Here is a 27,207-nt window from a genome sequence, read left to right as displayed (position 1 = left end):
AATATTGTGAGAATATTCCCTAAAGAAAGTCTCTTATAATCACCAAAATCTTGCCTAAGCCAACAGGTGATGGCAGATTGCTCAAAAGCTCACTTGTCCCATCTATTCTCTTTGAAGTAAAGGGATGCTGCTTAATTAATTGTATGTGTATCTACAATGTAGGAACATGTCAACCCATATTTTAAACAGCTGATATGTAAACATTTTATATACACACTCTAACAGAAAATGTTCCATTACATTTCACATAAACTTTATTGTTTTCTAATTCATTACCAAAGTCACTATGCTTTGCTGAGCACATCATGGTGTGTGACACTTTGTAAATCAACATCTTTCTTCAGCCAAAATGAGATTTTGAATATTTTCCACCCAACCCCAGCCAATAATATGTACTAGCAAAACAAGTATCTCCACACACCTCCATTTCTGGGATGAATCTGCTTGGTCCTTGCCCCAGTGGTCTAGGGATTCTAATGCCAAGTTCCTAGAAAAGAAAATAACATTATCTGAACTTTTATCTATAAACATTTCAGCTGTGGTTTCAGAGGGAAAAGAAGAATTCACCATTGAAACAAACAGAACTGTCCTTGTTTCCAAAGTGCAGTCTAGCAATTTTCTCTCCCTGCTTCATAACAAGCCACACTTGTTTACAGTATAACCATACTGCTGCCATTAAAAACAATGAGACCTGGTTCACTGAAACCCAGTTTTGCATAAAGGACTTGGCAAAGTGTCCAGAACAAGGAGTTCAGTACACAGCTGCTAGCAGAGTTATGTCAGCGATACTGCAGGCTTTTGAAGTACATCTGCACATCCGCAAACCACAAGCATGAAATCTCTCAGTATCTTTCAGGAAGCAACAGAGCTGTAATCTTATCGAAGGTTTGAGGGGGCGAAGGGAGTGGGACACTTTAACCACAAAAGTACATGCAAAACACTTCTAAGGCTGGCAATTTTTAAATGACAAAGAACAAGTAAATAATTTGTCAGATAAATTTAGAACCAGCTTGAGCCACCGTTGACCACAAAGCTTTCACTTAAATAATTGACATGTTTCAATGCACAACTAAAATGCTACAGGCCGTTGATAGTGGAAATCGGGGTGGGAGAACCACAGTATGTGAACAAAATTGGTGAACTCACTATATAACTTTGCAAGGAATGCCATAAAACCCCACCTGTATACACATACAGTATGAACCAGAGCCAAGTCACAGCTCTAGGCCGTATGTAAGCATTAAGAATCCACCATAAAAAACACAAGATGATTCAATTATTTTGTAATGTGTGATGGCAGAATTAAGTAACTACTTTTATTGTTTCTTCTATCCACCCACCACCCTCAGAGTTTATTTTTCTAGGAAAAACAAGACAATTAGGGCCAGCCATTTCTCAAGTTATATTTGGGATGGGGTGATGACACACATCAGGGAAAAGAATAGTTTGTTAAGGTCTGCAAACATCTTTATGTATCAGGGAGCAGGCTCTAGCAGAGATCAGCAACTGAAGACCCGAGGCAAATTTTTCCTTTGAGAGATAACCAGCCCGATACTGCAGTAATAAAGTTTGCAAAAGATTTGGGGGGAAACGTGGAGCTATCTTGAGGGTGCCCCCAGCCCATAAACCCATTTACCAAGAAAAGCCAGTTATATGGGAAATTATTTTTAATATAGTTTTAAGCTCACTAGTTGGGAAAAGTTTCTGATTTTATCTAATTAGATGGAATAGATTAAAGAAGACATATTTCTTTAAAATGACAATTGTCAGAACTAGTAGTAGTATCAAGGTCAACAGGAGAAATCAAATCTTTTTAGGGTGTATTTATAATTTCCGATTGCAGAACAGAATTTTATGCACAAGTGCAAAAACATTCTGCCAGTGTTGTTCTAATGCAAATCTTCAATACACAGGTAATGTAGAGGCCTGTTGTGTGTTTTTGTAATAATAAAAAAGAAAATAGCAAGGCAAAGCAATCTTTCAGCAAAGCCTGTAAATTTAAGAGCCATATCTGAGGAGTATAACATGGTAGCACTTGGTGTAAAACTATAATTCTTTGTATGTGCCCTGAAATAGTTTTATGCCAATTTAAGTGGATTTATTCCCGAGTAACATGCTTCAGGATTGCTAGAAAAACTTTGTCTACCCAGGCAAATAAGCAACTTACAGTTTTAAAAGATCTCCATGATTATATTGCAAAAAGCTGATCCCAGTACAAACTAAACCAAGAATTGTAGTATTAAAATGTAGGTAGTTTTCTTAAGTTTTTTTTTTTAAAAAAAAACAACTGGTTAGGATTCAATACTCTATTTTTACATTAAATTCGAAAACCTTTGGGTTTGACTACTTGTTCAGCTATTAAGACTATAATGCCAACAAAAATAAGATAAAACCATGTCTGCATCAAATGTTATCCTTATATGACTATCATTATTCTGATCTGGGGCCAATTTTGAGGGAAGGTTGGGAAGGTGGTTGTGGCTGTATCATGACAGTTTAATGGCAAGTGGGTAATGGTTCTCAAATTTCTACTACCTAGTTAAGATTTCTCCTAGAGAACTGGGAAAGCCACAGACATCTACCCAATTTCTGCAGCTATTCCCATTATGTGCTGCATGATGCAGCATTATTGTACACACCAAGAACAGAGAATACACTATAGGCGGCTGGTATATCTGGGCAGCTACCAAGGTCCAAATGCCCTTCCTAATTCACCACCTATTTCTATCACCCTCTCCAACATTGTTAGCAGCATTCTTTGTATGGCAGTCAAGCTGTTTCTCCACACCCATCAGCATCTGGGCATCAAGATCTTCAGTGACAACCAGCCTGCAATTCTCAAATGAAAAATACACCAGCAACCAGATAAACTTGGAGAAAGGGGCACAGTGGAAAAACCAGGAGAGTAAACAATTGATATTATATCAATTGAGTTGGGGGAGAGGTGGCAAACATCCATGCTAGAAGATTCCCTTCTCTAAGCAGAAAACAATAGTAACATTGCTCTCCTGATTACTGTACAGAAACCCAGAATCCTGGTACTTCCTCTGGTTATAGGCAATATATACATGTATTCTACTTTTTGGCAATTTTGAAGCATAGTGTTGGTGGTCTTGTACCTTTTGATGTTTTAATACAGTGCCTGTTTGTCTAATATATATCCTCTCCCACATTGAACAAAATATCTAGAAAAAACATGAGAAGTATAGAATAAATCAGTGTCTGGGTAGCATGAGATAAGAAACATTTTGGAGGATCAACTACCTCAGTTTCCCTATTCTGATCATATGTCACCATGTACCTTGATGAATTGTCACCTTGTCATGGTGAGGGGGTTTGCGTGTTCCAATGAACCTGTGGCCGTAACTACCAGAGTCATGCACTCCCAAGGGGGGCCACAGGGGTGGTTCCAAACTGAGCACAATCCAAAGACCTCAACGGAGGATCAAGCGGAAAATAATATGGTACATATTACAACGGCTGTGAAAGCAAAATGCTGCAACAGATTGAGAAGCCACTATCGTCGCGTTAACTATGCCACTGGTTGGGACTCTTCTGTAAAGACTGTGTGTTGATTGGCTGTGCACCGACTTCCACGCATTTAAAAAAATTCACACGCAGGCATCTTCCTAGAACCTGGAAGGAAGGCCATCATACTCAGACAACGAGGGATCACCTAAGACTGTATATACAAAAATAAACTCTCACAGATGCCGAAGCACCAAAGTAAACTTAGAGATTCTCTGTATGCTTGAGTTCCATGTCTCAACTCATATCTCCTGCCAAAATGTATTTATAAACATTTTAAATCTTCTTCAGTCTTTATTTTGGTTTTCTTTACAAAGTGCCTTTCAATTTCCATGATTTTCAGTACTATTTGTACACAGATGACAAATAGTGCCACTCAAATTGAGTGGTAGAGACCACTCTGTCTCTACCACTCAAATTTCCCTCTTCATTCCATTTCCCACCACCTCTCAAACTAGGGTTGCAAATCTTTCCACTTAGATGCCTTGGTGTAATTTGAAATGTTCACATTTAGACTTGTTATTTTCCTTGAAAGTTCTCTATGTGGCTAGGAGATGGAGAAAAAACCCTAAGCTTCAGATTACTGGCACTTGAATGTCATGTTCACAAAGTCCAGATCAAACAATGTCACCTAATTTAGCCCCAAAATTTCTTGGGGGACAGGTTACCACCAAGCAATAAATCAAACTGTGCCCCCTCTCACACCCATGTTGCTTTCATTTGTTATGAATATCATAGTTGACTTACCAGTTCAGTCAAGTGGAGTCCAACTGTCCCATTGAGCTTTTTTGGTGGTTGCTAATAGGTAATTGTAAACTGAAAGATGTCCTAAGCTACAAGATTTGTTTCACGGCCTTCACTAGGGGTGGGCAAATTGCCTGCAGGCCACTGCAGCCCTTGAGCCCCCAAGTGTGGTCCATGGGACCTCCCAGATGCTCTTCAAAACCCCTAGACCTCCTTCTCATACTTAAAAATATCAAACTGATAGGCTGAGATACTGTTTTTAACACTGATGTTCTAAATGAGGTGGTCTCTATACACCTCTTATTTTCCCTTAAAGCTAAATCCTGTCATAAATTGAGATTCTTGTCACTGACTACTTGAGATTCCCTATAGTTACCTGATGTAACAGTACAGGGACACAACAGTAATATTTTCTGTGCAGTACACACATAGCCCATTTGCTAAACATATCCTTCTCTAACTCTCAAGATATCACAGATATAATTGTTTGACTGTTCAATGAACACCTACTGTTCTCCATGAATTTGGAAGACCTAAACATATTTAATTTTAAGGACAGGTGAAATAAGAATAAGAAATAAGAACAGATTATGAAATCACGGATAACAACAGATAATCTGAAAATACCTAGAACATAGTGTCCACAGACCACAGAATTTCTCTATGAATCATTTCTAGAATTTGCTTATTTAACAATCATTCACGTGTTCTTAATTTAAAGGACCCTGGGACCAAAGAATAGCAGGCTAAACAGGCTTTGGTTATATACCATAACATATCCTGTATATACCATAAATTATAAAATGATGCATTTTTGCTACTCAAGCATATGAAAAAGCAAAGCTGACCATATTCTTTATTGTACCATTCAGGGGCTGTAAAAGTTTTTAATATTTAATCTAGCCTTGCTCCTTGGGTATTTTGCTTTGTTTCCTCGTCAATATACAAATAGCACTAGATTTCATCTATGACCACACTCTTAGAGCTTATCACTCTAAGCTCTATATAAGCATCAAAGCTGACTTTCAAAGAATTGATAAAATTAATTAATGAGATATTAAGAGGGCGAAAAGAAAGGCTAAATGTATCTGTATACAATACACTATGAAGAAATTAATCACAGTAGATGTCTCCAGCTCTGTTGTTCTCACATTTCAGTATAAAACCATATAAGGTTTATTATTTAGTTGTGAGGGTGGAATTCGTAAGCCAATCTCAATATTACTGGAAGTAAATAACTCACGAACCATGAAACTGTTAATGCTTGATACTAATTATATAATGATTGGGATCCTATTCCAGGTTTTAAATTTATTTTCAGCTGGAAATAATAACACTTGTACCTCTGAGAGCCTCTTTACTTTGAGATACTTCCCTTATATACTGTTTCAACAACTGTTCCTCTAAAAGTCACAAGCATGATTCATATAGGATGCTCAAATTATTTTCAGATTTCCAAATCCTTGTCATAAATTTAAGTTTTGGCAATACTTATTCTCAGAAGGCACTTGAAGCTCTTATATATGCAGTTTAAATGTGCAACTATGTTCAACATAGAATCAAGATTTTTAAAAAAATATATACTGTCAATATATTTCTAATAATTTAAGGGGTATTAAATATACTGTCTGGTTCTCAAAACATTTTTATAAATATTCTCACCTCTGCATAAGTAAAGCGCCAAGATCACTGAGATATATCCAAACTTCATTATTATATAGGTAAATATGCAAGAGACAAAAACATTTAAATGTAACATTCTTAATAAGCTGATTTTTTTTGGATGGCATGAAGTTCTAGATTTGAGTTCTTCACCAATGTATTAACTGTCATAGCAGATATATTGCAGTTCTTCCCATAATACATAGCTAGCACTTACTGAAAAGGCAGTTTTGAGGAAACTCCAGACACAATGCTTATTTTAAGGGAGATGATGTTAGATCCAATCTCTAGTGCCTGAAATGCCTGTATTACAACTTTTTTGTACTTCTCCAACCCACACATATTGCAAAAACAGTGTCAGCTTTGTGCAAGAGCTACTTGAATTGTTCCAAGATAAAGCAAATTGTTTACAGCTGCAGAAAGCTTTCAGGGAAATAACAGTGCCATCTATGAACAAACCATACTAAATGTTTTCAGGGTATGAAATAAACATGAGACCAACCACTGCAATATATGGCATGTAGTTCTCTCACCAAATTCAGGTTACAGAATGATAACAATTTGCATTTAGATTTGGGAGATCATCCAGTCCCGCCCCTACTAAATGCAGGAGGCAATCACAGCATCCCTGACTAATAAACTTTTGTGTTTATAATTTCAGCGAACACCAGCTCATGAGCTTCCCACTGTCAAACAGGTCCCACCTCCAATATTTAGGGAAAACCTGTTTCCCTGTGTTTCCACACAGCAGGTTTAATAGTTTGTTCCTGAAAGAAAATGAACATTCAAATGGACTGAAGTACTTTGACACTAATCCTGAAATGCACCAAAGAACTTCTAAAGGTAAAAGTGCTGGGTCTTTTGCTGAGCTTGCATTGCCCTTTAGCCTGCGTGAAATGATTTTTCTGCAGCTTTTAAAGGACCTTATCACACTAGTGAATAAATCTACTTATAATTCGGTTTCTGCCTGCTGCAGAATTCTGGGGTTTGTTGTTTAGGGAGGAGCTTTTAACAGCCTCACTAAACTACAAATCCCAGAATTCTGCAGGAAGCAGAAACTGGATTTAAAGTGGGTTCATTCTCTAGTGTGATCCAGTAGCAAGTCTTAATTTCTCATCAGTTTATTGAGCCGACCAGACCTGCGTATTGCGGCATAGATTGATTGTTTTCAAAAGCTTCAAGCACCATCAACATGGCAAACCAGAAGGTTCAGGTTTAAAAGTAAATCTAAGTGCTTTCATAATGCCTCCAGCAACATCCTAAAGGAACTTTCACAGTAAGCTGAGCCTTTCAATGCAATATGCTTTTCTCAGCTCTGTTTAAATGCAAGTAGCTGAGAAGCTGAAGTGACAAGAGACACTTTAAGATGTTAACGGTTAAAGGAGCTGCCTGTTGCTACAAAAATAGGAGAGGGAGAATTGGCAATATCATTAATCCATCAGGTACTGTAGTTGATTCTTTTTCATGTCAGGAGCAACTTGAGAAAAACTACAAGTTGCTTCTGGTGTGAGAGAATTAGCCATCTGCAAGGATGTTGCCCAGGGGACGCCTGGATGTTTTACCATCCTGTGGGAGGCTTCTCTCATGTCCCCACATGGGGAGCTTGAGCTGACAGAGGGAGCTTAACTCAATCTCCCCAGATTTGAACTGCTGGCCTGGTCAGCAGTCCTGCTGACAGAAGAGTTTGACCCATTGCACCAACGGGGGCTCCACATTGTAGTTGACTAAAAGCAATAAAAGGTAAAGGTTTCCCTTTGACATTAAGTCTAGTTGAGTCCGACTCGGGGGGGGGGGGTGGTGGTGGTGGTGCTCATCTCCATTTCTAAGCCAAAGAGCCAGTGTTGTCAGTAGACACCTTCAAGGTCATGTGGCCAGCATGACAGCATGGAGCGCCGTGACATTCCTGCTAGAGCGGTACCTATTGCTCTACTCACATTTGCATGTTTTCAAACTGCTAAGTTGGTAGAAGCTGGGGCTAACAACGGTGGCTCTCCCCGCTCCCTGGATTCAAACCACCAACCTTTCGATCAGCAAGTTCATTAGCTTAGCGGGGGCTCCCAAAAAAAAAGCCATTACAAAACCTATAACATCCAATAAAGGAATGGATACATATGAAGTGTGCATATAGGAATCCTCTAAAACCGAAGAAAACAATAACTACTGAACATACATCTGCATCTATGCAAAACATCAGATTACTGAATCCCCTGCACAGCCTAGAGCAGAATTTTTAAAGTAAGTCGCATGAATACTAGTTATATGAGTAAGGATAATATTTCTATTATTGTTATTACCACCACCCCACCCCCTTGATCGGATTATAAGGGAGCATGAACTTTCGTGGATGAAAACCGGTGCTCAAGCCCCGGTTTGGCCAGAAGTGAGTCCCTCGGCTCTGACGTCCTTTATTGCCGGCTAAACGAGGAGACTGGGGTTGAACTGATGGAATCAACAGCAGATCAACAAGGCCAGCCAGGCGGACCCAGGCCCCTCCACCGCTCTCCCCCTGTTTACCTCGAAGCTCCCACCGCGGCGGCTGTTGCTGTTGCCGCAGCCAAGGGCCCTCCTGGCTCCGTAGCCCCGGCTCAGCCCCGCGCCGCCCGCCAGCTTCATGCCCACCGGGAGGGAAGGAAGGAAGGAGACCCGCCTCTCCTCTCCGCGCCTCGGAAACAAACAAGCGCCCCGGGCTGCACGGCCTCCTGGGTGCCTCCCGGAGCCCCGCCCCTCGCCCGCCGCCGACCAATGGCGAGCGGGAGTCAGGGCACGCCCACTGGAGGGCGCGAGGCGGTCCCTGGGGCCTCCCGAGAGCAGCGCCGCCAAGTCAGCCGCAGGACCCCCACCAATAGAGTCCCTTCCCCTTAAAGGGCCACCACTCCTTATCCCACATACCAAGGACACAACTAAATTACTCATATTACTAACTATTACTCATAGGCAGTCAGGGGTGAGACGGGATTCAGAACAGTCCTGTTCAAATACAATGGGATCAGAAGTCATGATAGAAGCTTATTAGTTATAAAGAACCTTCATCTCTGGAAAGATCCATTCCTTATGGAACATGAAGTGATTTTGGATCACAGGGCAAATGCATGTACAGTACAGCATTGGTTCTCAACTTCCTTAATGCCACTATCCCTTAACACAGTTCCTCATGTTGTGGTGACCCACAACCATAAAAATATTTTCGTTGCTACTTCATAACTGTAATTTCTCTACTGTTATGAATCGTCGTGTAATATCTGATATGCAGGATGTATTTTCATTCACTGGACCAAATTTGGCACAAATACCCAATATGCCCAAAATTGAATGCTGCTTGGGTTGAGGGGATTGATTTTGTCATTGGGGAGTTGTAGTTGCTCGGATTTGTAGTTCACCTACAATCAAAGAGCATTCCGAACTCCAGCAACAATGGAATTGAACCAAACTTGGCACACAGAACTCCCATGACCAACAGAAAATACTGGAAAGATTTGGTGGGCATTGACCTTGAGTTTTGGAGTTGTAGTTCAACTACATCCAGAAAGCACTGTGGACTCAAACAATGATGGATCTGGACCAAACTTGGCACAAATCCTGAATATGCCCAAGTGTGAAGTTTGGTGGAGTTTGGGGAAGATAGACCTTGACATTTGGGAGTTGTAGTTGCTGGGATGTATAGTTCATCTACAATCAAAGAGCATTCTGAATGCCACCAATGATAAAATTGGGCCAAACCTCCCACACAGAAATCCCATGACCAACAGAAAATACTGTTTTCTGATGGTCTTTGGCTACCCCGTGACACCCCTCAAAATCCCCCCCAGAGGTCCCAACCCCCAGGTTGAGAAACGCTGATGTATAGTATCCCTTGTCCAAAATGTTTGGGACTCATAAAAGTGTTTTCGATTTTGGAATATATTTGCATATAAGTACATAATGAGATACCTTGGAGATGGAACCCAAGTCTAAACACGAAATTTGTTGATGTTTCATATACACCTTATAGCCTGAAGGGAAATTTATGCACAATATTTTCAATAACTATGGGCATGAAAGTAGATCCATGTTCATTGAATCATCAGAGACAAAGGTGTCACTATCTCAGCCATCCCTCAGTTTCTAAAGCACATCAAGAGTGTGCACAAAGGATCTGACAAAAAGCACTTGGGATGTTGTTTTGAAACCAGGCCCTGTCCTGTATAATCTTGCTTCTGCAGGTTGGGTTGGTCATGAAGCAAGTTGCTACAGGCTCAGCCTCCCCCATTTCAGGATTTAAAAGTCCTACAAAATCCAAAACTGTCTACATGCATTGTGACACCTTTGCTTTTGGGTTCAATGGACACAAACTTTGTTTCATGCACAAAATCATTAATATTATATACAATTTCTCTCAGGCTAGTTGTATAAGATGCATATGAAACATAAATTAATTTCATGTTTAGATTTGGGCCCCATCTCCAACAAATACAGGTATTCCAAAAGCTAAAACACTTTGCATCCCAAGCATTTCAGATAAGGGACACTACATACATTTGCCCTATGATCCAAAATCACATCCGCTTTTACAACTGTTGGACATTTTCAGAGATGAGGGGAGGCCAGGGGGCTTTTCATTTTGTAGTTTCAATTGCTTGCTTGTTTGGGGCCCAAATCATTTACTGCTTCCATCTTCTCATTGCTATGGAGTAAGAGCATTTCTGCACCATGTTGTACTTTGACACCAGGAAGGAAAAGGTATAAAATTGCTGTTTCCACCCATATCCAGGATTTTTTGATTGCGACACAATAAATGATGGTCTCGATTCAAAATAAGAGTTGCAGAATGAAAATGGCCCTTTTATTCAGACAGCACACAGGTAAGCAAGCCTCCCTTGATGCATCCAGACATGGAACTAAAAAGCACTGTGATAAGAAAGATGCAGGGAAGTTACAAATGGAAGTAACTTCTCTTAGACCTCCCCCCCCCCCAAATTCAAAACCAAAAACTGAGGAAATGCAGAATAAAGACCTCATCTGGAAACATCCAAAGTGACTTGCTGAATTTAAGCATCATCCTTACACAGATCTGATTGTTGTTACTCGTGGACCAATTAGTAAACAAATTGAAGGCAGCATCAGTCCAAGTTCTACAATTCGTTATGAATTCTGGCATACGAGAAAATTCCATACAGAAAATACTAGCAACCTTCATCAGCATCCAGCATTGGATCCTATGTATCTGATTTTAAAAGTCAGGATAATAGGTACACATTTTATTTCAGACTGCTACTGATTGCTAACACTAAACACTCAGAATTTATATTAGTAAATCAGAGCACCTGAACTACTTTCCTTTCTGGGAAAAAGTCTGATCTTGAAGACTAAGTGATCTTAAAGATCAAAGATTCTGATTATGTTTCATGTTTTAATATGGTTAATGGTTTTAATTCATTTCACATGTATTTTTGGCATTGAAATTTGCCACGATTATGTTGGACACCGCTTTGAGTTCCCCCGGGTGTGAGAAAAGCGGTACAGAAATGCAGCAAATAAATAAATAAATAAATGTGATATGTACAATACATTATTTTTGTCTACTCATCACTTGACTTCATCACATCTTCTATAAGCTTTGGATAAGTTTTATTCTTTTGGCATAAAGCAGAGGTGAAAATCTTGTCCCCCTTGCACCAGATACTGAATTGCAACTCCCAGCATTCCTCACAACTGGCTATGCTGGCTGAGGCTGTTGTTGGCAGGACAATGGTGACAGGAACCATCATACCAGTTGGAGAAACCACAAATTGAACTTGAGGCCTTTGCAAACAAATTGTCCTGGGTTATCCTGTATAAATGAGTACTGTCTATAGGTAACCAGGCAGGGAAGTTTTCTTACAACAGGAAAGCTTTTTTTTTTCTGTTGTTTAGATGGTGTAGCCACAAACTGTTGAGTATATATAGAGAAACAGCTTGGTAAATGCATATTCATGAGGCATAATGTTTGTAGCCTCGATCAATAACTCATTTTAAAGTTATTGTCCAAATGTATTCTCATAAGCTACTACCATTTCCAAATTCCCATATACAAGAACTCTCGAAATTGTTTAAAGTTAAACAACATGGTGCTTAGTGTTTCCTCTTGTGTGCTGATTCAGTTTGTGTTTCTTAGCATTAGTAATTCAATCGTATTTCAAGAAAGAATATAGGAAAGTTACAGGAACTAAAGTTGCACTTTATTCAGTAAGTGTTTTGCTTGCTCTCTAAAGAATGCATGAACTCTGTGTGTGGATTTCTGTACAGCTGGTACACAGTGTTTACAAGGCATACCTCCCCTAAGGGAGGGAAACTGCTGAAACTGCAAAAACATGTTAGTGCTCACGGCTATGACAGGATGATGGGTATCTATTTTGCTTGTCTGTCATTAAAAACTGTTTCAGATGGGTGGCATTTCTCTCAGAACACAATCTAAACCTTTATCTTTGAAATACATGCACATCTAACCCACGCATATAATTAGTAGTAAAAGAGACCTTAACTACAGTTTGTTGGAACAACGTACACATGTAAAGAAGATGTGTTAAGACTGCTTCACACATTATCCTATCTAACACAGATGAATCACCACATATCTTGGAAACACTATGTGGGGGAGGTATATATTTAGCTGCTGTGAATTTTGTCTATTTGCAGAACTCTACAAAAAAAAAACATTTGTTGTTCTGATGCTTTAATACAAAACACAACGTTGAAGCAGCCCTTTTATCACATCCACAACTGCATTTGGAACTGCTTCCTTCAACCCTGGAAACAAGTGTGGCCAAAAAATTCTCACACACGCCCTCTCTCTTGTTGCTGACTTCTAATTGTGTAATAGCAACAACAACATGTTTTTTAAACAGCTGCAGTGAAGAGAACTTGGTAGGTGTGGACTGAAAATTCATTTCTGCTATTGAGAATGAATGTTTAAGCTGTAATGCTAAAGCATATGTCTTTTGCCTGGACTCTAGTTGAGTCTTGTAAAAACAAAACTACAGCAAAATACATGAAAAATCAGATAACTACTTACTTTTGTTGAACATTGCCACTACAATCTTTTTATAGTACTGAACTACTGTAACTTCTATAATAGAATTAATACCATTTTTATCTAGCAAGCTTTGCTGGTACATACATCATTACATTAATTTGACTAATTACCACGTGCTTCTTCCCCTGTTGTTTCATGCATTTATCTCCTGAACTCATTTTCTCTGGTGCTATGTTCACACAACAACTACAATTTATGCACACACACAAATTTGACATGTGAAACTTTCCTATTTGGACAAAGCAAACCAAAATTATGAACATGGAGTAAGAGGAGATATACCCTAGACGAGCAAGGAATTATGCAGCCTTGTAGATACCGTTGAATTCCAAGTTCCCACAACCATAGTCAATGTTGAAAACTTCTATAAGTTGTAATTTAACATCTAGAGGATGTCTCGCTATTCCACCCCCTGCCCTATTTATTTACTTTATTTATACCCCGCCTTTTTCACCCCAAAGGGGACTCAAAGTGGCCCTACATACTATAATATTTGTTTATAGGAAATAAAGATCACAGGCCTTCTTGGTAGCAGCTCCCAGACTTCAGAATTTCTCCCTATAGGACCAGCTGTATTCTGGTTTTTGAATAGCCACTGCCTGTTCTCAAGAGTTCCACAGGATATCTTAACATTGCTAACTTAAATTCTTGCAAACAAAACAAAACCTAGAGAAGGAAGGCGTTATGCTTTTGTAACAAATTTCACTGGCTCATTCTACAACAAGACCCACACATTCTGGGGCCTTTTTAGGGCTTACAGAAAGAGAGGCAAAGAGAACTGAGAAAACAGTTCAAACAGGTCATACTCAAGTTTCTAATTTTGCCAAGAACAAAGACATGAGCCTAGCAACAGTTTTTACCCAATCAGTGATCTGACAAACAGGTACAAGACTTGGCTTCTCAAAACCTCAGAGCGGCCAGCTTCCTCAAGCAATTTCTAATTTTGTTTCATGTAAAAAAAAAACTGAGTGAAATTTTATTTGCTAAATTGAGACACAGATTAACAAGTCTTTGCACATTAGACTCCTCTACTTGTTGAATCAAAACAACAGATGGTGGTGCCTTAAAAAAAATCAGATGGAGTGTTGAAGTGGGAATTGTTGCATTGTAAGACAATTGTTGTAGTAGAGCCTGTAAGTAATGTTGCAAGCAGTGGTATGGGCGCCAGAAGGGGCAAAAGGGATACTCATGAGCAGGAATCGGATGAAGAACAACAGAGGAAAAGGATCCGGGATATACTTATGGCACCTACCAATGAGGACTCATTTGAGGGGTTTTTCTGGGGATGAAGGGTCTGTGAGTGAAGGAGAGGAAGAAGATACAATGGATGGGAATAGAGGAACAAAGAGGGTTACTTGGGAGCAAGAATCGGATGAGGAACAACAGAGGAAGAGGATCCGGGATATACTTACTGCTCCTACAGATGAGGAATCATTCATGGGTTTCTCTGGGGGTGATGGGTTAGGGAGTGATGAAGATGAAGATGACACATTGGTCTGGACTAAGGTAAAAGAGGTACCAGCTGTATGTGTGGAGCCAACGTCTAGTGATACATTTGTAGGGTTCTCTGGTAATGAGGACTGGCAATCGGGGAATACATCTGAGTCTTGGGGGGACCTAAGTCTTGACAGAAGATGGAGAAGTTGGAGAGATGGGAGTAGGAATTCATGTGTGGAATCAAGAACAGCTGCAAGGGATAACAATGGGGCGGAGGTCAGCTCATCTTCTGATGATGATATGTAAGATAATAATAGGCTCTGAAATGGGGAACCTTTGCAGAAGGCAAAGTGTTGGTATACGTTTGTGCATTGGGTACTGTTTGCATTTGTCGCTGCCTGTCCGTGTTGGCACTGGGTTTGGGATCTGCAGGCTGCTGCTCCTGTTCGTGTGTGCTTCGACTCGGCTTGGATTCTCGTGAGTGTGGATTTCCCTCTTCTTCGACCTTGGACCGGTTTGACTACGACGCTGCTTCCGTGGACTTTGGAACTTTGCTACTTCAGATTCTGCTTACTACAACCCTGGACTTTGTTTGACTACGCTCTCTTCCCTGTGGCTTCTCTGTTTTGTTAATCGTTTGCATGCTGTGTTGTTTTGTGTGACTTTCGGAAGTACTTTGTTAAATCCGGTTCTTTTCTCCGGATAATCCAGATTATAACTTTGGTTAATCTTTTTGAACCAGGACTGGCTTTTATCTTTGAGTTTTGACCAGAGACATTGAGTTAAGTGTCTCTGAGTCTTTTTCCTTTGTTTAATAAACTTTGTTTTGGAATTAACTCTGAGTCTGGCCCTTTAAGGCGTCTGTGTACCGACAACAATCTTATAATAAAGGTAAAGGTAAAGGTAGTCCCCTGACATTAAGTCCAGTCATATCTGACTCTGGGGTGTGGTGCTCATCTCCATTTCTAAGCCGAAGAGCCAGCGTTGTCCGTAGACACCTCCAAGGTCATGTGGCCGGCATGACTGCATGGAGCGCCGTTACCTTCCCGCCGGAGCGGTACCTATTGATCTACTCACATTTGCATGTTTTCGAACTGCTAGGTTGGCAGAAGCTAGGGCTGACAGCGGAAGCTCACGCCGCTCCCCGGAATCGAACCTGCGACCTTTCGATCAACAAGCTCAGCAGCTCAGTGCTTTAACCCACTGTGCCACCAGGGGCTCCAATCTTATAATATTCTTTGAGTATTTCTAAGATTCACCTTGGTTCAGATATTACTGCTTTATCTGAATGCTTCTATTATAAAATGCCTCATTTTTAACAGATATCACTATATTTCCATGTGTAATTTCGAAAACATTATACCGTACTTTTATTAGAGAAAGAAAAATCTGATACTCAGTTTAAAGGTGTTCTATGAAATTTAGGAGTTTCAGAAGCAAATTATATTTATTTATCTAGATATAACCTTTTAAGGTGAGGTTCTTCATTATAACATACCTTACATCATGATTTCTAATCCAATTGCATTTTAACAGGACTGTTCAGAATCTTGTCTAACCCTGATTACTCATGCATAATAGTACAACTATTTTAAGTTCCCCCAGTTTAGTTAGTCCAAAACATGTTTACAGGATAAAGCCAAAACAAGTTTTAAAAGGGATGCCACTATCAGTACAAAGCCTTAAATAAACCCCATGAAATCTTGACAGCTTTTAGGAAGATATTTTTAAATAGTTCAATTTAACCATCTTAAAATAGAGTCTAGACTAACAGAGTATGTATACCATCTCTATTTTAGTTTAATATTTTCTCTTCCTCCATAGTATGCAGTAAAAAGGGATGCTACACTTTGTTTCCAAAATGAAATTGATATAGCATTGATTTATCTGGCATTGTATTGTGTGGATATGTGAAACCGTGGAAATTAGTGAACCCTTGTTTTCAACGAGACCACTGCTTCTTACACTGTGGCATCCGATCTCAAATCGCTCTTAGCTTAATATTGGGGTTGCGAAAAATTTGGGAGCAATAAGAGTTTTCAGAATGTCACCTAGTGGCTGTTTTAGACATTTACATGAAAATGCTGTGAAGTGTTTACAGTGGGCTTTGTATAAGATGCTTTAGCTGTACTTCATAAAAAGGAAACCAGTCTGTTTTGCAAGTCTTGCAAATGCTGATTTGTCATCAGTAAATGTATATTTGTGTGTATATAATATTCTATAACTATATACTCAGGGTCATGTAAAAATTTATCAGGTCAAAAGGGGTCTCAACTGGAAAAGTTTAAGAAGCTCAGAACCAGACAAACCACGGAGGTACTGAGAAGAGTCTTTAAGTTATACAGAAAGCACTAAGTCAGTGGTTCTCAGTCTGTGGGTCCCCAGGTGTTTTGGCCTACAACTCCCAGAAATCCCAGCCAGTTTACTAGCTGTTAGGATTTCTAGGAGTTGAAGACCAAAACATCTGAGGACCCACTGGTTGAGAACCACTGCACTAAGTGAATAAGTGAAACTATGGATAAGTTAAACTGTATATATAAATTCAGTGGATATGGGGGCTATACTGCGTTTTTACAACACTCTCATACCATGTAGAAAAAAGAAAGAAAGAAAGATAATGCCCTTATGTAAAGAAATAGGTGCAATTAGCAACTGTTCACAAAGGAGCAAACCAGATATGTGTGCTTGGGCCAAAGTTGTGGAATGGAACATTTCTCAGTACTGTACTTTTCCATGCAAAAATTCCCATATCACATTACAACATATATATGTTTATCATACTTTTATGTAATGCAATCAGCCATGTGAGATGGGCTAAATATAGGATAAGAAGTTTTGGCTATTCTTCTAATTTGACAAGTATTGACAAGTGTAGTGATCAAAGAAGCAGAGAAAGTAACACACTGCTAAATGTATTTCTATTTGAAAGAAGTCTCTTGTTCCTCAGTCAGTGCAAGTAGATGTAGTCAAGACAAAATGTGATATGTTGCAAGTGAATCAGTTTTTTCTCAAACGGAACTGGAACTACTAAGTAGTAAACAAGTTGTATCTCATCCAAAAAAAAGGGTAAAATGTTGATTTAAGATGTATCAGGTACAGCTCTCTTAAAGCATGTGACTTTGGGAAATGGTGTTCCTTTAGGTCTAGTCATTTTTGTTCAATATGGGAAAAGTATAAACTATGTGAAGTTATTACAAATAATCAAATATAAATCCATATGAAGTCCTGAATGTATTTAAACAGTATTTAAACCACTAAATCATATAACATTATTTAGAACACTATAAAATTTTACACTTTTACTTTTTCAAGAAAAGCCACCTCACTGGTTTACTTTAAGTCAACACTGGTGACAGAAATAGTAACCTCATTTGCCCATGCCCACCTGGTACTATAAAGAATTAGGAATACTTGTGACATCACATATTTTCTGCAAATGGATTTCTCCAAATTCATAGTACAAAGCATCCCATCAGCTATTCCAAAAATTGTATTTTATGGCAACAAAAATAATAATTCCTGTTTACCACTTATACCAAACTATCATCTCTGTTGAAAGCTAGCAATTTTCTGCTACCTGTAATTTAATAACTGTGTTTAATATAAAGATATGGCCAGCTTATCCTGCCGGGCTGCCATTCTCTCCTACTTCAAACTGTGCTATCGGTTTAGTGATCTCTATTCTAGAAGTAACCTCCCGTATCATGTTATGTAAACTTAGACAAGGGAGTCCATGGGCTGGATCCCAACTTGGTTGCATTTAGGCTAAACTGATATGAGACATAAGTTAGTTTAATTCCTTTGCCTATCAGACACACAAAATGTTGGAAAGTGTTGACACAGCTTTATGGAAAATTCCTTCCTGGAATCACTTCCCTGGCCTTGCTACTAAAATGAGTGGGCCCAAATATTAAAGTGGTGAACAGAAACACTGGGCATTTTGTTAGGGTTTTAATGAACAGCATAAGGAGCCACAAAGCTTAAACATGTTCAGCTTGAAGAATACAAAGGGGTAGTGAAGAGGCAAACATCAGGTATTTTTCTAATCTTGTAATTCTATAAATATGTAGCATGTGTGACTCCCAGACACTGTTTCTGTACTATACAGCTTCATAACCTTCTTGACAGGTTACTGCATACAGATGGAAATTCTATTTATGCAGGTTACTGAGCCTTTTCACTGCTCACCAGAAATATGTTCTTTTCTTATTTGGTGGGAACACAGTTGCAAACACATTCTTGGAATGAGTCCTAGTTTATCTACATGTATCTTAATGCTGCTTAAGAAACAACAACAAATGACATGGTTTCTGGATTTATTACATTTTAAAGCATGTCTCCATTCACAGGTAGAAATATTAGAATCAGCTAGTAGTATCACAAGAAAATATGTGAGAAACATAGCACATCCACCTCCACCGGTTGCCTGCTTGGCTATTGACAAAACCACCATGTTTTTAAGACCTCCTACATAGACAAGCTGTCTAGTGACAACATTTCAGGACAATTAAATGACTAAGTATCACAGAACTACTTTAGTTATTATGTTTAGTAAAATATTTACAATTGTTTTTCTACACTACTAAGAAGTTGAAGATAACATTTTGTCCCCAAGAAGAAAATTAATGCTTCTGCCCCCAACAAAAATCAAACATTTGATATGAAGTATATTTCAAACGAAACCAACATAAATGACACAGGTGATAACTTATGCAGGAATTAGGATGAAATCTATCTGTAGTAAACCATTCATGATTACTTCATTGCATCCAAATCATGCATGACTTGCCTATGAGACTAACTTCCTACATGGAAATAGATTTCTAGCCAGGTATATAATGCATATAATACATCCACTGGTCCTAAGAGATGCCATGCTATCTTGTAATCAGCATCCATTTTTATCCTAAATACTACACCATCACCTCCAGGAGCCCAAATCAATTCTAAGCATTGCCTGTGATGAAGTTAGTACAACTACCACTGCTATGTTTTGGAGTGTTGCATTATACCAGATGGGACTACAGTTGCGAATAGAGAGTTTAACATTTAAGAAAAAAAAAAACAATATTAAGCATTTGCAACTTAAAAGATTTACATATGGACAGAATTATCCTGTGGAGTCAGCACTCAGGCGCATAAAATAATTTATAAAGAATATCAAGATATAAAACTTCTTTGTACTAAAGCTAAAAATGGGGTAAAAACCAATTTTAGAGTAGCTATGTGGCGAGTTATTTTGAGGTTGTTAGCTATAAGCACGATTGCAAATGTGTGGCTAAAATGAAAGCTCCTAGGCATGTTTATTCTCTAAATTGTTGCTTTTCTAGGTGAAGGTTACAACTGCAGACACGTTACAAATAGTATAAAAAAGCTCATTTGAAGGATATTTATACAATGAGTGTTTATTTTAGGTTAAGGAAAGCTACTTTAATAGAAACATATTACTAAATATTATCCAAATTTGGAAAAGACTGACATATTGCATCTACTGAAAGACATGAGCTGAGTTCAATTTCTTGTTGGTATCAATACAGTTGCACATTTCACAGAGAAGTAGGGTAATTAGAAGAAACGTATCTCCCTCTATGACCCACCTCAGAGTTTACGATCGTCGGAGGCCCTGCCCTTGATCCCGCCCACCCTTACAAGCGCGATTGGTGGGGACAAGAGACAGAGCGTTCTCGGTGGTGCCCTCTCATCTGTGGAATGCACTCCCCAGTGAAATCAGGGTGACTCCTCTCCTCTCCATCAGGAAAAAACTCAAGTCTTAGCTTTGGGACCAAGCATTTGGGCAGCTGGCTGAGCAACAACTGTAATGACTCATGAGAATAGTAAATGAAGAGATCTTGGACTGGATCCCTGGACTATGATTTTGATTTGCGGGCTTAGGCTTGGCCGTGTCAATATTTTAAGGGCTAATATTTTAATCTATTTTAATGTGTTTTATACTGTTGTTGACTTGTTTGATGTGAATTTTTGTACTGTGATTGTTTCCTTGTCGGCATCTAATGACTGCCAGTTGTAAGCCGTCCTGAGTCCCCCCTCGGGGATTGAGAAGGATGGGATACAAATGCTCTAAATAAATAAATAAACACTGGATTTAACACTTCTGCCCTAAAAAATCAGTACTCTAAAGACATCAGATCCCTTCTGATCTTGTAAGCCTGGCAGGGTCTGCCTGGGTTCATTTTTGGATGGGACACTGCCAACAACTACCATGTGCTGTAGGCTATTTTTCAGAGAGAGGAACTGGCAAAACCACTTCTGAATATTCCTTGTCTAAGAAAACCCTATGAAATTCATGGGGCTGCCATAAGTCAACAGGTGACTTGAGATCACATACACAAGAGGCTGCTTTGGTATGGTTGCATCATATTTCATATGCTAAAACAGTCACTAAAAGCAGCAGCACAAGCCTGAGAGCAAAGAACAATTGGATTTAAAGAGGAAATTGCCTCCTACTTAGTGGGTTATCTGCCAAACAGAGGAAGTTTTAGACTCTGACAAATTAAAAGTCTCCACAGGAGGTCTCAATTGTTTATTATTAGTTTAAAATGTAGTGCGTCTATAAAAGTTTGGCTACCCTTCTAAAAGGTGAGTTAACTGTAGCACATTTTAAATTGTACAGTATGTGAATAGACAAGCATATTTATTTTCAGTGCAAAAATTACAAAAGAACAAAAGCCTAGAGCTTATTATAAGCTTTGCTAATGGGTCAGCTGCACCATTTTTTTCCTTATGAGTGAGGAAAAGGGAGGTGGCTGTAATCATACTTACAGTCCGGTTAATGATTCTCCAGATCCTCATGTTATTTGTAGCTATTACCACTTAAATGTCTACGTATTGATGTCCAAAAACTCTAATTCGAGCAATGCTTTTTAATATGTGATGCCCTCCCAATTCCAGATTGCCTTGACTATCTTGTCGCTGTTGGTAATGGACTGGATGAAGGTGAATAAACTAAAGCCTAATCCAGACTTCTGAATGCAAAAATTTATTTCTTGGATGGTAGATCGTACAGACCTTTTAAGATGCTGCAACCTATCAGTAGACATTTATTTATTTATTTATTTACTGTGTTTGTATGCCGCCTTTCTCAGCCAATCGGTGACTCAAGGCATCAACTGAATGAACAATGTAGCTGCACAGTTTTTACTTAGAATCAAAACAGAAAAGGTTAACCCATGCCTAGTACAATATCTTTGTGTTTGAGAAAAGTGCTTATCTACTTCTCTTGAGAAGTGGCTTGTTTAATCTTGTATTTAGATATGCTGAAGATGTAACAATTTCTTCTATTCAGCAAAATACAAGTATTTTTTTAAAAAAAAACTCTATAATGAACATAATGAAAATATATTATGCATTACTTTATGAAGAAAATGATCCAAAATAACTATGTTAGAGTCCAAACTACTTCCTCCAACACAGGCAACCTGTAATATAAACATACCCTCCAATTGGTCCAATTTGGCCAGGGCAGTCCTGATTAAACCTTTGTTTTCCCACTCCTTCATCTGCTTTTTAAAACGGCTCAGTTTCTCTCTATTTCTCCCACTTTAATCCTTGACTTACTTCAAATGCGGCACACTGAATTAAGAATGCTGCAAAAGTAGCTTACAGTCAATTAAATCAGCAGGAAGGAAAGGACAGGAGGGGATGGAGACTTGTCCTTCTCTGTAGACTTTGGCAAAGCAAAGGTCTCAAATCTCTCCTAACATATGTGTTTGTCTTCACTAAGAGCTCTTGCCAGTTTGACAACATTCTGATATTGCTTGGCCAGACATGTCTCCGTTTTCATTTGTGAAATGACTGAAGGTGTTTATACAGGAGTAGTGGCATGACTGCCCTTTTGTGTCACCTCTGTTTTTTTAATTTGGTTGATGTACTCAAACCCTTTTTGCTTCCTCCCTACCTGCAGAAGTCACTCTCTTTTCTTCCAAAAGTTAGTTAAGTCCTTTATGTTCTTTTGTTTAGGAAAGTTAGATTAACATGGTTTCTGCCTCAGGATGAGTGGCACCCAAACATGAAAGCTAGCCTTAGGGGCCTTCAAAAATATAGGTATTCATATTTATCTCCTTCTGTACCTCGGATAAATTTCTGAAACAGTAAACTGTAAATATCTTCAATATTTTTTCTGTTTTCTACCACAAGCTCACATTGCACGGGCTACACTGTACTCTGCTTGATATAAATACCAAATATTCACACACTCACAACACCTGCGCATAACTAAAAGGAGTATAGTTTCAATCCAAACCAAATCTACTTTTGAAGACACATAGCTGTAAACAACCCATAAAATATGTACTGCTGTCAAAAGAAACATTCATTCCCCTTACAGCTAACCCACTCAAATAATTTGCAAACACTGTAATCATGTTTGTCTGAATATGAGACATTGCATAAAAGGTTTCACTGAAAAGCACAGAGATTCTATCTTATTTTTAGAGGATAAACAGATTCCAGGGGTGTGATCTCCCGCAGCCAATCACAAAGCTAATGTACAATGCTGCAATTTCTCTATGTCCTATTACAGCAAAGAGAGTCTTGTTTTTCCTCCTTTGTCTGAAATCCTCATGATGAATGGCTGCTTCGGGAAAAAGATCAAGCTGTGTAGTTGAGATTATGAAAGGCAGATGGAACAAACAAACAGCAAGGGTAATACAGCCATACTCCTTAGGTTCAGCTGCATTTCAAAAAGAAAAAGCACTTCTACAGTTCATTTCACTCTAAAGCTAAACATTCGTGGCCAAGCTGGACAGGATAACCACAGACTTATCTGTAGCATCAAGTTCCTGAATTTTATTTTTTAATATGGTGTTTACACATTTCAAATGCAGTCAGGGCAAAGAGGAACCCCTTCTTTACACAACTGTGTTTTGTTAAAGGGGCTTAGTTCCCCCCTCCCCCGCCCCCCACAAGATGTACAAAGTATCAAAATTATGACTTTATGGTCAGAACAAACCTCTCCAAGGAAGAACAACATGTCAAAAGCAAACAGCTATGATGCTAAAATTGCAGATGTGGAGGATCCAGATCTCTCTCCGAATGATGATGCATTATCAGGACAACCCCCACCTGTGCCACTACAACAAACTTTGCAAAGGGCTCTTGATTGTGGATGGCCTCTCCAGGTATATTTAGTACACTCCTCTTGAGAAATCAAGAAGTAGTAGTAGGAAGGAATTACAACACATATGTTATATAGGTAGTCATTTGTAATAGCCTCTACCAAAACCCATGTACAGCATATGCTGCACACACATTTCACAGCACATCTGAATTGAAAAAGAACAGGGACATATTATTACAACTAATTTGAACAGTAGTTCATACTTCCATTTAAAGTAACCCCCTTCATATCATTTGCATTAAATACAATTGTGCAATTGTGACATGTAAAAAACATACCTATTTCACAATTGTTCTGTCAAGTGTTTTGTAGTAAATGAAGCAATTTCCAAAATGTTCTCATATTTATTATACTCTTGTTATGAACACACTTTTCTGAGATTTGCATAAAATACTATTTCATACAAATTACTTTTATGTTAGTTATTTTATTCTACTCCTCAACCTTCCAGAGGACCTTATACAATGCATATATAGACTAATATAAAAAAACTCAGGATGTATAAGTGAATAAAAATCAATATATTAAAAACAAAACTTTTGATCTGCAGTATATTTGTAGCACATTTTGCTTATCTGGAATTAAAAGAAAACTTCTCTAAGTCAACAGGTATACACACACACATCAATTTCCAATTTCTTCTGAAAAAGAAGGAAAAACCAATATATGTAAAATTTAGCATGTCATTTCTCTATGGCATTTGGCTAATTGATGCCTAAGTTGCTTCAACAGATTTTGTGCCAAAGGAGTTCCTTGAGGAATGGACGGAAGAGAACAACAAGAACCTTGTATAACAAGTACAAACAAGTTTACATCCTTCAGCATTTCTAAATTTAATTAAGCGCTGACATTAAGTGTGGTAGAAATAGTACAAATTATGTTTCGTATTTTAAATTTTAAGAGGAAAAGGGAAATCATTTTACTCACTTATATAGCTCCCTTGTGTACACCAATCTAAAATTTAAAAACAAGAAGCAAACAACGAGGGTACTAAAATACTTACAATTTCTACATTAGCTTCAATTTTATAGAAATAAACATTAAGACGGGCTTATGAAAAGCTTCTCAGTGTGAATTTAGAGCAGATTTAAAAGTGAAGATAAATAAATAAAACAGAGCTCTCTTTGTAATATTTATATGTCAAATCAACCCACAAAGGAATTGTAAACAGCCTAAAGGTTGTAACCTCCCTGTTGCTAGATTTTACATGACTGAACAACAATGATATATTCAATGCCATTTTAACCAAATAGCCTACAGATGCTGATCCTTAATGACATCAAATCTGCCCTTCTGTTGGCTGTTATATACTGGGAACTGACTGTAGTTAGGGACCTGAAAGGTTTGAAGATCATTGGACATTACCTTGGAAACACATTCAAGGATAGCCATGCTCGCCATGCAGCAAAATACAATTCCAAATTCGCCAGTCTCAAAACACAAACCAAATTATGTAAGCTTTCAAAGCTTCATCAGGTAAATAAAGTTCACCTAGAAGGCAGGAATAGGTGGATCTCAAAGGAAGCTACGTAGCTAATGAAGTTGAATTTTATTCCCGGACTTTTCTTACACTTTGACTCTGGTCGCCAAATGGCCAAAAGAAGAGACCTCTGCCAACATTGAGATCCCTCAATACTCTCTTAACTCATGAAAGAGTGGCAGCTGAGGCAGAATCTAGGCATGTGACTCTTAACATTGCCACCTTTTCTCTCCTATAGCGCTTTTACCATGCCTTATTAAAAGCCAGTGAAGCTTCGAAAACGTGCCCAATGTATTCTGTGCTTTGAAGCTGGCCCAAAAAAAGACACCACTGCTTTGTGGACTTCAGATTTTGTTATAATTTGCTGAATGGCCAACATTGGTACTCTTGAATATAACTCATGGATTTAAAGATACCCAGTTTAGCCACAACAGAGGAACCATAAAACAAAAGGGGGTCAAAATGACTGGGACATAACTCTTTTCCACTTCCCACAAAGATAAAACTCTTTCACTGGACTACAACTGGCACATTTTATTTATACAGCAACTACAAGTGTACTCTGAAGTAATGCCACAAATAATCCTTGAGAAATGTAATCTTCTCTGCCTAAGAAAGGACAACTAGCTTCATACAAGGTAGGGATAAATGGATCTTAAGGGAAGTTACTTTTCTGTTGCTGATGAAGTGGAAATGTTATTTCCTGTCTTTCATTTTCCTTTGTCCCTAGTCCTCAAATAATACCCCAGTACCATTTTTCCTCTTAACAGAGCAAGCCTGTGACTCTAACATGGCTAACATGTCTTTGCTGATGAAAAAGTGAGTGAAGCTTCAAAAGTTTGCATAATGTATTTTATGTTCTGAGGGATTTTGAATGTTATTGTACTTTTGGACCCGTCTTGAAATTTACTGTTAAATGATGTTTCTAAGAGACAAGAGGTGGAAGAGAGGCAAACATGACTGGCTGGAACATGTGGAAGGGGATTATTTGACGGGAGGCATTAAAAGAAGGTGAAAGCCTATTTATATATCACTTGCTGCTTTGAGTCCAAGACAGGATATAATACACTTACATCTAATAGTCAGAAGTTGCAGGACCTTTAGTTTTCATCCTCCCAAAAATGTTAACAATGTTTTAGCATCTAAGCCTAATTGTAAATGTTATTTTGGCCTAAACTCTATTGTTAGTTCCAGTTTGAGTACCTTTCCTGAATAAGAGAGAATTTAATAAGCCAGCATTTATGTATGTTTCGTTGATTCAATTGATTTACTTTTGCTGGACTAGCAGTTGGATTTGGGCCTGTATCACTAGGGGGACTTAGATTCTTTCCTCTCCTCTCTGTGCCCAACAACACAACACATTCCAGCTGGAAAAATCAGTTGATGTTAAAAGGTCACATAATATTTTCTGCTGCCACTGTTGAAAATAAGAGTTTAGAGGGACTTTTCTAGGTCATGACACTTCGTTTTAAAGAACAGACTTGAAGGCACCTCTCTGCCACAACTTTCCTTATAAAAAGTTGCTGGACAAGCCCTTTTTCAGAACCAAAGATTTAACATCGCCCATCAAGATGTGTCCTTGTTGAGTTACCAATGTTTTTTTTTGTTGCCCCCTAGGGAAAATTTAACTCAGACAACACTTCCTCTATTTTGGGAACTAAAAGCAGAATATGTGAAACAACTTCACTCAAATGAAATGTTCTGCTGAGAAACATGTTATATTGTGTGAGGAGGAGATTTCTTTAATGCACTTAGATCGTATGTTCTACAAAACTAAGGAATTAATACTTTCTTTAATGGGGGGCACCAGTTTCCTTTGAGGCTTCTTTTTCCACAATGTTTCACTTGGCAGTAACCATTCCATCAAGCTCTTTGGCCTACCCTATATATGCATAAGTCTAAAATTTTTAGTTAAAAAAACAACCCAAAAATCTTGGATCAACTTATCTCTGGATCAACATGACTACTGGGCCTTAACTTTTATCAAAACAGAAACCATCCCTTTCTCTAAATCGAGTGGTGAATGGCAAGAGCACCAAGAGAATTTAAAAAGAAGTGTAATTGCATTAACTCTCTCCACTGTGGTGTTGCTTCTGGCTTCACTGCGGGGAAATGGCAAGGGGCAGCTGGCCTCCTGAGTCAGCATTGGTGCAAATGATGCTTGACTTATCC

General features: G+C 38.5%; 1 protein-coding gene across 2 annotated transcripts in view; it reads right to left on the bottom strand.

The window, feature by feature from the left end:
• SESN1 (sestrin 1) overlaps positions 1-27,207 on the bottom strand; it is a 57,027-nt gene that overhangs the window by 12,633 nt on the left and 17,187 nt on the right. The window contains exons 1-2 of one of the 2 annotated variants that reach the window (XM_060753142.2): positions 8,449-8,580; positions 422-487 (exon numbers count right to left, since the gene is read on the bottom strand). In XM_060753142.2, coding sequence (XP_060609125.2) covers positions 422-487; positions 8,449-8,547 — 165 coding nt within the window. In that variant the 5' untranslated portion in view covers positions 8,548-8,580. Of the gene's footprint in view, positions 1-421; positions 488-8,448; positions 8,581-27,207 lie in introns of those variants that run through there. The other variant, XM_060753141.2, reaches the window with a different exon arrangement.

The sequence above is a fragment of the Anolis sagrei genome, chromosome 1 (genome assembly GCF_037176765.1).
Source record: "Anolis sagrei isolate rAnoSag1 chromosome 1, rAnoSag1.mat, whole genome shotgun sequence".
Classification (NCBI taxonomy): Eukaryota; Metazoa; Chordata; class Lepidosauria; order Squamata; family Dactyloidae; genus Anolis; species Anolis sagrei.
Note: the sequence above shows the minus strand (reverse complement) of the source record. Positions and strands in the feature narration are given on the sequence as shown.